General features: G+C 40.3%; 1 protein-coding gene across 13 annotated transcripts in view; it reads left to right on the top strand.

Annotated features, from left to right (window-relative positions):
* Positions 1-12,766, top strand: part of RBPJ (recombination signal binding protein for immunoglobulin kappa J region) — a 228,878-nt gene that overhangs the window by 190,389 nt on the left and 25,723 nt on the right. For 8 of the 13 annotated variants that reach the window (XM_008274779.4, XM_070068115.1, XM_070068109.1 and 5 more), the window contains 2 exons: positions 7,523-7,618; positions 12,367-12,532. In XM_008274779.4, coding sequence (XP_008273001.1) covers positions 7,523-7,618; positions 12,367-12,532 — 262 coding nt within the window. The remainder of the gene's footprint in view (positions 1-7,522; positions 7,619-12,366; positions 12,533-12,766) is intronic. The other 5 variants (XM_070068114.1, XM_070068112.1, XM_070068111.1 and 2 more) reach the window with 1 other exon arrangement.

The following is a 12,766-nucleotide window of genomic DNA, read 5'->3' on the forward strand; positions in this document are numbered from 1 at the left end:
TATGAATGAGCTTCAGGAGATACAGATAACCTGAATTGCCCTCTGTCTATAGAAATTGAATTTGTAATCTAAACCTTTTGAAAAAGAAAACTGCAGGCCAGATGGCTTCACTGTTCGATTCTACTGTTTAAGAAAAAAATAATAATAATAATAATGCCAGTTCTATATATACTCCTCTAGAAAGTTGAAGAACAAGGCACCCAACTCATTCTGTAAGGACAGCATTACCTTGCTGCTGAAAGTAAAGCTATCATAAGGAAATGACACTACAAAACAATATCCTTTATGAACAAAGATCCAAAAAGTCTTAACAGATTTTCACATGAAATCAAACAATATATTAAAGGGATAATAAATACATCATAACCTAGTGGGATTTATCTCAGGAATGGAAAACACTAAATGCAATTCGATATGTTAATAGAACAAAGAGGAAGATCATGTCATTTGAAAGGATTTAGAGAACGCTTAGACATTCAGTCTTTGTAAAAGTTCTCAGTAAAGTAGAAATGAAAAAGGGTGCCTACCCTGTACCCTTTATCACATCTAACTTTGTGCTTAGTTGTAAAAGACTGAATGCTTTTCCTCTAACACTGGGAACAACATCAGATCTGCTGTCACTGCTTCCTTCAGCATTGAACTTGAGCTTCTGATCAGTGCAGGAAGTCCTGGAAAGGAAAGAGATCAGAATGAAGTGAAAGTACAGCCGTCTGTGTTTGCAAATATTACGATCATCTCAAAATAGAAAATTTTATTGCATCTTTAAAAAAACTACTTGAACTACTAGCTTTATTTGCAAGGTAGTAGGATACATGATAAGCATAAAACTGAATTGCATTTCCATATACTAGCAATGACTAATAGGAAATAAGTTTGAAAATAGTATTTGCAGAAGTATCAAAAATATGTAATTCTTAGGGAAAAATCCAGGACTGTAAAATGTTTAGACTGAAATTACCACACATTGCTGGGAGAACCTTAAGTTCTAAGAATGTGTTCTTTCAACAGTAGACAATATTGTTAAAATGTCAGTTCTTCCCAGATTGATCTATAGGTTCAGCACTGTCTCAAACAAAATCCCAGCAGGCTTTCTTACAGCTGTTGACAAGGTGTTTCTAAAAGTGTACGGAGATGGCAAACAATCCAGAATGACCAAAATACAACCTTCAAGTAGAGCAACAAGAACTTAACACTATCAGAATTGAAGACAGAAGGGCTCAATGCAAATTTAGTAGCAACAGTTTCTGTAGTTAACAACAAATGGAAAGGTAGAATCAGTGACCAGTTCTTTAATAAAAATCTATTAATGCACAAATTTGAAAATCAGGAAGTGTTTTTCCCTTTGATAATCTAGCAAATTTAGATTGCAACTTTAAAATTGTATTTTCTCATTTCTTCTTCTTCTTTTTTTTTTTTTTTTAAAGATTTATTTATTTATATGAACGTCAGAGTTACACAGAGAGAGGAGAGGCAGAGAGAGAGGTCTTCCATCAGATGGTTCACTCCCCAGTTGCCCTTAACAGCCGGAGCTGTGCCGATCTGAAGCCAGGAGCTTCTTCCGGGTCCCCCATGTGGGTGCAGAGGCCCAAGCACTTGGGCCATCTTCTTCTGCTTTCCGAGGCCATAGCAGAGAGCTGGATCAGAAGAGGAGCAGCCGGGACTAGAACCGGTGCCCATATGGGATGCCGGCACTTCACGCCAGGGCGTTAACCCACTGTGCCATAGCACCGGCCCCTCTCATTTCTTCTTAAAAAGAAGTTTTCTTTTCAGGAAATTTTAATGCCTTTTATTCTATCAGTAATTTTTCAAAAAGTTGCCCCCCCCCACCTTTGGTAAGATTTGTTTATTTATTTATTTGAAAGGGTGAAAGAGAAGGAGAGATCTTAAATCCACAACTGCTAGAGTTGGGCCAGCCTAAATCCAGGAACCTGGGACTCCAAGTGGGTGGAAGGTATCGAATACTTGAACTTGCTGCCTCCCACGGTCCATGGTAACAGGAAGCTGAGGATGGAAGCAGAGCTAGTACTCAAACCATGTACTCCAGTGTGGTATGCAGAGGACTGCTAACACCAGGTGCTTGTCCTCCTTGTGTCTGTTATACATGCGTTGCTACACTGGTCAGACCTAATGGGAGTAAACCGTTTCTGAAGCCCTGATGACTTGTTTTGGAGATAACCTTTCAGTGAATGATAGCACCTTTGCATGAAGGTTAATAAATAGCCTCTAATTTCTCTGGTTCCCAATATTTCATTACACACAATATAAGGCCTTAAAGTATTGAAATGGTTTATTTCCAAAATAAACTTTCTTTTTCTTTATTATTTATTTTGACAGGTAGAGTTATAGACAGTGAGAGAGAGACAAAGAGAAAGATCTTCCCTCCATTGGTTCACCCCCCAAATGGTTGCTATGACTAGCGCTATGCTGATCTGAAGCCAGGAGCCAGGTGCTTCCTCCTGGTCTCCCTCGCGGGTGCAGGGCCCAAGCACTTGGGCCATCCTCTACTGCCCTCCTGGGCCACAGCAGAGAGCTGGACGGGAAGAGGGGCAACTGGGACTAGAACCCGGCACCCATATGGGATGCCAGCACCACAGGTGGAGGATTAACCAAGCGCACCACAGCACCGGCCCCCAAAATAAACTTTCAAAATAGTCAAATAAGTGTTCATACATTGCTCCAGTGTAATGGCTTATGGCCATTTGAGAGGAGAAGAATTTATAAGAATTTGTCTCATAGCTGTGTGATGGGATTTGAAGCAATTTACCTATATATATATATACCCACGGAGTTAAGGGACATTTTACTTCAATCATAAACAGACCAGATATGAAATGGGATTTGCAGGCACCCTCCTCCCCTGGAGTACCTGTACTGTTGTGTGGCTTGCTCACCAATAGATAGGGACATCACCTGAGTAGCCTTACTGCTTGTTAGGTTTGTTTGCTGCCTGCTGGTAGTAACCCTATGTTGTTGTTTTCCGGAAGAGCCCTAGGGAGAAAAAAAACTTCCTTGGAAAAACAAGATCTGGGTCTGATCTCATGGTGTGGGGAGCAGGATGCAGACCCCTCCCCTTGCTGCTGTTTAAGGCTCTGAATAGTCCTGCAGTGAAGGAAGTGCTTCCACTTTCTCTGGTTTCGCTAAGACTTCTGTAAGAGGGGCGTTCTCTGCTATGAACCGCAACTGCTGTGGTGCTTACTTTGACAGGTGTGGTTGGAGGTGGTATAAAAAGGGAGGCTGGCAGAAGCTGCCAAGCAGTGGGGAGGGTTGGCGGGGCGAGGGTGCTAGGTGTCTGTGGAAGTAAATCCCCGTGTCTTTGGCAGCTTTGTGAAGCAGAAGTGCATGGAGTCCCTGAACTTTCTGAACGCTCAGCTTTCCCTCCAGTCCATTTTGAGGAAGGGTTTTATATATATTAAAAAAAAAAAAGAAAGAAATAGAAACTATTGAATGCCACCCCTAAGATGTACTTAATTGACTAAATATCTAGAATATCATTAATTTGTTCTGTTTTGCAAATTTCCCTTTTAAGTAGTTCATTGTTTAGTAGTTGTTATCTGTAAAGGACCAAGTGCAGTAGTTGCCCCTTCTCTGCAGAGGATCTGTTGCAAGGCACCCAATGTAGGCTTGAAACTGCAGATGGTCTGAACCCTGTATGTATGTTTTGTTCCATAGGCAGGTACCAAGGATAAAGTTTATTTTTATTTTTTTTTAATTAATTTATTTGAAAGTCAGAGTTAATACAGGGAGAAGGAAAGGCAGAAAAAGAGAGGTCTTCCATCCACTGGTTCACTCCCCAGATGGCCACAATGGCCAGAGCTGTGCCATTCTGAAGCCAGGAGCCAGGACCTTCCTCCGGCTCTCCCACGTGGCCCAAGTACTTGGGCCATCTTCTGCTACTGCTTTCCCAGGCCATAGCAGAGAGCTGAATCGGAAGTGGAGCACCTGGGACTACAGTCGGCGCTCATACTGGATGCTGGCACTGCAGGCCGTGGCTTTACCAGCTACGCCACAGTGCAGGGCTCGAGGATAAAGTTTTAATTCATAATTAGTAACAACAATAACTAATAACAAGCTAGAACATGTGTAACAATATAGTGTAATAAGAGTTATAGCAATGTTGTGTCTCTTGTTTACTCCAGTGGTTTCAATCCAGGTCACCTCATCCTGCCCTCTGCCCCGACAGGTGGCAATATCTAGAACCCTTTTCGGTTGTCACATTTTGAGGAAGGGTGCTACTGGCATCTGCTGGGTAGAAAAAGCCAGAGATTCTGCTCTGCAGTGAAGTTACTTTGTCCAGTATATCCACAGTTCTAAGATAGAAACCCTACTCTATATGTGAGCTGTCATTCTGTGGGTTCACTTGTATTTATTTAGAGAACACTTAAAAAAAAAAAAAAGACTCCTTAAGATGCAGAAAGTAAATGAATTAAGCTTTAATTGCCAAAGAACACCATTTTCAGTTTATTTTTCTTGTTGAAAGAAGATATTTGGCAAATTACTATTACAGGATAAGCTAATATTAATGATTACCTTGAGGTTCTAGTTCTTTTTCAGGAATATATATTTAAATATGACAAAAAAGACCAGGAAAACTGGAGCTGTCACCCACGTTTGTCAGAAACACTTTGAGATAATGTCATCTTATTTGTGGAGAGTTCCCTCTAGTACTGGAGACAAGCACAGCGCTTGGTATGTAGTAGGTGCTCCCTAAGATGTGTAGGTGTGCAGCTGTCCTGGAATAGTTGTAGAACCTGTGCTGTGCAGGTCCTTCTCCAGGTCACTCCCCGAGCTTCCGTGGAGGTCTCCATTCTCTCTCCCCTGCACCCTGTGTAGATAAAAAGATTGCAGTCCCTTTGAGGAACTGACAGAGGAGCGGCAGTTTCCTGACACTTGCTATGTGTCAGTGTGTGGGGCCTGCTTGGAGTTGCTGTCACAGTAGGAGATACTGCTGCTGTTGTTTTACAAGGAAGAACACTCGGCTTAGGCATGTGACAGAATTTGAGATGCACTTTGCAGTTGGTTTCACACTGAGGCTGTGCTCTTCACTCCGAGGTATCCGTCAGTGAAGTGTTCCAGAGAGCTAGACTGCCTGGGACGGAATCCTGGCTTCAGTGTCATCTTGGGAGTTACTTAACCTCTCCCTTCCCCTTGTAAAGTATGCGTAACAGTGTGCCACCCTCAAGGGTGTTGCTTGTTTAGTACATGCTTCGAACAGTGCTGGCACAGTGATTGGCTAGTTGTAGCTCTTTAATGATAGTAATTAACAGCTGACTTTGTAGGAAGGATTGCGAGTGCTTCAGTATTACCAGATAGCAGCTTCTTGAGCTGCTTTGCACTCGTTGCCATGGAAGGGGCAGAAGCATAAGATGGAGCTCTTGCCCTGAAAGTCTTTGCAGTCTGTTTGGAAAGACAAGAAAAAGAAGCACGAAAGCTGATAAATGTTTAATCAAATAATTACTATCTGGTAGAGAGTATAGATGTAAATAGAATTTAGTTTGGGTAATCCACTTGCCCCTTAGAATTTTTTTTTTTTTTTTTTCAGTATAAGCAGCCTTTCAGGTTTTCTGCCAGTTATTTCAGGATTTGGCATTCTCCTGGCTTTCCTTCTGTTCCCTTATCCACCCTGCACTCTGGTCAGTGACCTGGCTTAGCAACACCTCAACGTCTGTTGGCCGTGTCATCCTGTCCCACCTTCATCTGTAGTGCCCTGCAGCGTTGGGAACATGCTCTCCCTGCCCGCCCCCATTTCCTGAGGGCTGTGAGTAGTGGCGGTTGGCACCATTATTCTCAGATTCCTATAATAGTTGGCCCCTTAATACTGATCCTCAGTGTTTTTCTTGTCTGTAGAAGCTTCGTTATACACTGTTGTGGCTCAGTTAAGAAAGTAGAAGTGTTTGTTTCAGTTCCTGACTATCACTCATTCACTTAGGGACCTCAGGCAAGGCAGTCAAAAGTATTAACTACTCTCCTTTTTCGGTTATGAAGATTAAATGAGGTAGTGTACTCAACGTGCATATTAGTTCAGGGCCTGGCACATAGTAAATACTCAAGATATATTAGCTGCTACAGTTTTATTGTCCTGGCTGCCTTCTCCCTCAGCCCACATCACTTGCTAAGTAAACCAGTGTGCAAGGTTATCTGTGCCTTGTATGTACTACTTCCAGGTCCTGGAATACCTTGTGTTTTTCCCCCCTCCCACTTCTGGTGTCTGTTGGGCTTTGTTCAAGATTCAACTCTTTGTAAGAAGCGCCCAGCATGCAGTCCTGTACTGCGCTCACTCTTTCTGGACATGTGTGTTCCCTTATTGGTGCTTCTTGTATTTGCCTCCATGTGGATCATTGTGTTTCATTCCAGTTTGGGCCTTAAGTTCCTTTCCAGTGATAGAAATTAGTTCTCAGTCTGCTTACAGCTTGGTGTAACTTACCACCTGCTGTGGACAGGTTTTTGGGTTTTTTCCCCCAAAGACTCTCACCTAAGGTATCTCTTTCAGTCCCAACAAGCTCTGTGTTATATAATTTGCTCCAGTCTACTTGGTGTGTAAATGCTATAAATCTAGAATTCTCCATATTTAGTGACTTAGTAATAGTGTATCTTTGTCCTCTTGAACTTTGTTTTTGTCTTTATAATGGATAGGATTCAATTTAGTAAAGTTTTTCTTGTTGGTGGTGTTTTAAGCTTTTATTGCTTAATTTTTTTGCTGTGTAAAAACATCTCAAGAATTGGGATTCTGCTGATTCAGAATTGCTAGTTTAAGCGTCTCTGTAGAGTTTGCTTGCTTTATACTGTGTAATATTGCTTAGCAAGATAATTGGGTGAGCAAATATACTTAAAACATTGAACTTTATAGAACATTTGCTAAATGTTTAGTTAAAGAGTCATTTGTACTTGCAAGAATTAGCATTGTATTTTTCCTTAATTTAATTCAGGTTTTCACTAATTTCAGTTAGCCTTTATTATTTAATAACATTCAAATAATTGTTATTTGTATGTAAACAATAGGCCTTTCTTAGTCCTTATAGGATTGTCATTTTAGGATTAAGTGATAATAAATTGGGGTGACCTAATGATTTGTTATGGCATCTGAGTCCAATGAAAAACACTGATTGTTAAAGCTGAGAGGGGATTTTAAAGCCTGGGGAGGGGTTAGGGCTTTAAACTGCAGGAGCAGTTAGCAGTGTATCTGTTGATTGTATTGATTCTAGAATGTGAAATTGTGGTTTGACAGTTACATCATAAATTCTTAAGGACGAGGGTCAGTTTCTTCTTTTAAAGGAAAAAAAAATTTCAGAGTTGAAGATAGGCACATTTATTCTCCCATTGTATGGTATTCTTTAATTCATGGAGTGCTTTCGCTTTTTTTTTTTCTTTTTTTTTTTTTTTTTTTTTGCTTTGTTGGTTTTGTTGTTTTAGGCTTATGTATAAGAAATATTTATAAGCATTCTTCTCCTTCATTACAGAGTATAGTATAAAAGCACATCATGAAAAACTTCACCCCTCCAGTAGTAATATTTCTATTTGATTTTAGGGAAGCTATGCGAAACTATTTAAAAGAGCGAGGGGATCAAACAGTACTTATTCTTCATGCAAAAGTTGCACAGAAGTCATATGGAAATGAGAAAAGGTAATATTACTTTTTTTTCTGGGGGATAGTTAATTGCAGTTATGTGAATTTGCAAATTATCTGTTAATAGCATGTCAGAAAATGGTTTCTGTTACAGGATTAATTTGCTAGTTCAGAATGAGAAATAGGGGATTTGTCGAAGAGAAGCAGCAGAGAGAATTGTTGTTTATTCAAGCAAGGAGAATATAGTAAAGATCATTTGGCAGCGTCCCTGATTTTACAAGATGAGATCATCCACAGCTTTCATTCCAGCTACACAATGTTCTTGAAGTATTTCTGTGAGATGTTAGCTCAGAAAGAAGCCTTCCTTTTTTGTGGAAAATACAATTTTATAAATAAATGAGACCTCAAAAGTACCATTTTTAAAAAGGAAAAGGCTAATGAACAAATAACTGGTCCCAAAACTGTCCTGAGCTCAACTTGAATTGGGCTGTGGAGTAGTTGAAAGGAGCTTCAGGCCCTCTGCCCTCATCTCGTTCCTGTTCCCCTTGTTACGGAAAACAGCAGGATGGGGCTCATAGCATCCTAACAGGCAAGTGTGGGCACTGCAGAAATGATCTAGGAAGCAAATTAATTAGCCAAAATGAAAATACAACAAAGTGCAGAGTGGTCTTTTCAGTAACTATTATTTCTCATGGTGCCTTCCACATTTTAGTTTCTTTTTCCCTCTTTTTTGGTATAATTATAGACTTCACTGTTAGTTTTTCTCATGGTTCTTGGAATTTTCTTGTTAATGGTTTCTTGACCCCAGTCCAAAAAAACTTGAAGAATGTAATGTTTTAAAGCCTTAAAAAAAAAGATGATGAAAAGGCGTACTCTTAAATGTCCAAAGTGGACCTGTATTACTACAATAAAGGGAGTAAACCTGTTAAATGCATTTCATTTCTAAAATAGTAGCAGCAACAAGGGACTGCCAGTGCTAGACTAGCGCTCCAGGTGCATGGCAGACTCGGTGAGGCTTCTTCATGGGTTAAGAGAGAGACGTGATCCCTGACTGGTTGCTGGAGTGCCCAGCGGGAAAGAGGAAGACCTGCAGCTTCTTGCTGATCCGGGTCCTTGCCTTTTTTGAAGGCACAAGGCCCGAGGTAACCTGGGGACACCACCACAGTCCTCTTGGCTATGTCCTTTTGGTATATAAAGTAGCTCCAGTAGATGGTGCTAAAAATATTTGGTCAGGAAATTTTATCCTAAAATTTTCAACCATTTTTGATCCAAACTTTTGTGCTTTAATCAGTATCCCATTAATGTTAGTGGTTAGTTATAAATTTTCCTTAAAGAAGATCTTCCCAGGTTAAAAAAAATAAACTCTAGAAAGATTGTTTTATCAACAGGATATGTTAATATATTACCATTTGACATAACGTTGAACTTGCTCTTGAGGGAAGGAATTAGGTAGTAGTGAAGTAATGTTACTGAGACAATTAACAGTAAAGCCATTTAGACTGTGATTCTAAAGTCATTTTTGAGAATTGTGTTAATTGGTGTGCAAAAAAGTCCCTGAATATAGTTAACGATTCTGCCAAAGTAGTCAGATAATATAATTGGCATGAGTTTGGCTTTTTTCTTACCTTATTTTATATATTGGGCTGAATAAAAAACCTTCCTTCAATCTGTAAAGTATTTTCCAGACCTCATCTCAAGATTTGAGGAAAAAGTTGTTGAATCGTTCTCTAAAAATAAGGACTGATTGTTTGCAACTCTGGTGAATAAAATCTTAAATGTGTGAATATCGCCACCAAGTGGCGGAGAAAAGCATGGTTTGTCTTGGTTAGAGCTTCAGGAAGAGTGGAGAAAGGCAACATTGTTTCCTGGGAGATTTTTTTTTTTTTTTTTTTAAATCATAGCAGCTGTTAAACTCCAAAGCTAAGCACTTACTGGTCAGACTTTGTTGATACTTGTTGGTCAACTGTTAGTTCAAAAAAGTCCCCAATTTTAGGTACCCATTACAAGGATACCTTTAGATTTTTCTTGTTAATTAGGTGGCCTTTTACGCTTATCCACACTCTCTTTCATTTCCTTTTGTCTGTATCTGTGTACTTCCTGTTTTGTATATATGTTTATCTTCTATTTTGTTGTCATTGCCGCTGACATCTGTGGAAACGAAAACTTGACTGCCTCTTTTAGGAAGTGGAGTGGCAATATTGGGATGGCTAAGTTGTGACTGAGTCATCACCTCATAGGAGTAATCGCAACCTTTGGCTTATAGTGGACGTGCTGTTTTCTTGCATCACAGTTCCTTTTAGTGGTTGTAGAGTTGATAGAAAAAGCCCATGGCTCTCTTAGAGGCAGATCCAAGGTCTTGTTTCTTACATTCACTGCACAATTGGAAAGCACTGTCAAGGCAGAACCTCTGTCAGTGTTCAGAGGAAAGGATTCCTTACCATCCTGATTTTGTATCCTGATAGCTTCATGCATTGTCTCACAGTACACTTGAGAAAACCAGCTACTTAACATATTCCTGTATCATTTTAGTCCTCATATGTTTCAGTTATGAAATTAAAGTATCTTTAATGATAACCCATTGAGCTCTGACTACTGCATTTGTCATGCAATGCTAAAGCACTTCTCTTTGGCTTATGATAGCCAGCAAATCAATTCACTAAGGAGTCTTCCTATCAGTGTTCAGTAAAAGATGAACAGGAGACAAGTTTCCGAAATTGATGCCTTCTCAGCCTCCTGAAAGTGTGCCAAGCTAGGTATTTGAGTCTGTGCCATGGTAAGTGTTGGCCATCTCCCAGCACTCCGAGCCAGACAGATCCCTCATGTAGACTTGAACTGAACCAACTCCAAAACCAGCCCAGCTAATCCAGGCATCCCTCCAAGTCTGGAGTGACCTGGAGCTAGGCCTACTACCTTGGCTGTGACCTTTATATCCATGGCCTCTGCGTGAGTGTGTGGGCAGGAAGGCAGCTCTGCTCCTTTTCTGTTGGTTTAGATAAATATGGGGGAAGACTACAGATGCTTCCCTCACTCCATGTGCTCCCCAGGGCCCACTTTGTTCAGTTGTCTGTTATCTCTGGTTCCATCCCCTCTTGACCTCTCACCCCCGAGTCACTTCCTCTCTATTCCAGCAACTGTTGTGTTGCTATCTCTGCGCTGTTGACTGTGGGTCCTTCCTGCCTTGGAGCCTCTGTTCTTCCCTCTGCAGAAGTGCACCTGCCCAGATAGCCACGGGGCCTTGGGTTGGGACTGAGCCACTGCCCGAAGAAGCTTTCTGTGACCGCCCAGGTTGTCTGCCTTCTGAGACCCTCCCCTGCTCTACTTTCTCTAGCTACTTAATACCAGCTAATAGAATTTATAATTTATGCTATTTATTTTCCTTTTTTTTCCTTATGTCTTTCCTGTTGGAGTATAAGTTCCATGTAGACAGGAATTTTGTCTGATTTTTAAATGTGCTTGCTTTTACTGCTATATTCCAGTGCCTGGTATACACTCAGGATATAATAAATTATTTGAAGAATTAACGAGCATTAAATAAATTCAGCTTCTTACAAGTTATATGTTAGTTGCCTCTGAAGTAATCCCCTTAGGATTGAGTAAAAAGTCTGTGCAGTTTGAGTCAGTTCTGCAGATACTGTCATAGATGCTAAGTGGGAAGCCAATAGGCAGTAAATAGCAGTTACTTCAGAAAGGCTTGAGAGCCAGTCCAGCCTGTTGGTGTGGCGTGTGCACGTGTGCACACACATGCACATGGACAGTTTGTCTTTTTAGTCCACACACTGTGGCTCAGACGGTATCAATAAGCATAAATTAGTTGCCAAATTAATAAACTTGGAATTGCATGTACAATTGGACTTCACTTGTCTCTTGAGCAATTGGAGGAACTGATCCACACCAGTTCCCCATGCTTGTAGTTCAGCAACATGGGAGTGGTGTACACTCAGATATTTGCCACTCTCCGCGTTTTGTTATTGTTAGCGCTTACTGTAGAATTAAGAAACAATTTCCTGTACTCAACAATCATACAAAACGTGGGAATTACCATCACTGTTGTTTGTATTAAGAAAGGAAGGAACTACTTCTTTAGTTTTTTATACACCTGGTTTGCTCATCTGTACTGCTTACTTGGATGCCATTTGCATTGGAGTTTTCCACCCTTTTGGAGAGTCAGCATGGACATTACTTGAAAGAATACAGTGTTTTGTTCTTGTAGCTAAAATATTTCTCAGTCTTCTGTAGTGCACCAGGGGCTTAGCGTGTGAGATACAGAAGCTCTTACAGAGCTCTTAATCTAGTTTGCTTTTGACTCTTATATTCATACTCATGTTTTAAAATTCTCTACTTAGAGTACTACTGCAAAGCTATTTTTCAGATGAATTATCAAGTGAAGTTAAATGTACTATCCGTGGTAGTAATGTCATTAATTAATAATTGTATCATTTGAACAGACCTTAATTAGCAATTGTGGATTCTGTGGAGGTGTTTCATGTTGTATAACATGTTAGAGTGCACTGCATTTCTTGGAACTCCAGTAGCTGAGAACCGTGAGTTATGTGAAAATTACAGAGAAGGTCTCTGCTCTGAAATGTGACTGAATGTGTAACTCCAGTATTTCACCTGAAGAAATGCAGTCTTTGTGGAAGTTTTGACTTCTGTCTTGCGGACATGATTATTTGCTTTGTAAAGGGGCTAACTCAGCTGATTTCAGTATGAGTTTTGTATTCAAATAGTGAAGAAGCAGAGATGTTTTCTTAAATCTAATTCCTTTATGTTTTGTCGTGTTTCCCCACCCCGCCCGCAATCTGTAGGTTTTTTTGCCCTCCTCCTTGTGTGTATCTTATGGGCAGTGGATGGAAGAAAAAAAAAGAACAAATGGAACGTGATGGTTGTTCTGAACAGGAGTCGCAACCTTGTGCATTTATTGGGATAGGAAATAGTGACCAAGAAATGCAGCAGCTGAACTTGGAAGGAAAGGTAAAGCAAGACCTCTGGTCCCTGTAAGGGCACCGTGGTACCAGAATGTGCTTTCCATACTCATTTGTGTGGTGTGATTTTCTTTTTTTAATGACTGTTGGTAAAAATTTCTTGTCTCTATAAATCAGAACCAGAAAGATGCCTCTCAAGTAGTTGTGGTCTGGTCATGATTCATGTAACTCTAGCTGTTGATATCTAACTAAAGGAGGCATACAGTAAGCTTCCTCATCCTGC

This window comes from Oryctolagus cuniculus, chromosome 2 (genome assembly GCF_964237555.1).
Source record: "Oryctolagus cuniculus chromosome 2, mOryCun1.1, whole genome shotgun sequence".
NCBI classification, from domain to species: domain Eukaryota; kingdom Metazoa; phylum Chordata; class Mammalia; order Lagomorpha; family Leporidae; genus Oryctolagus; species Oryctolagus cuniculus.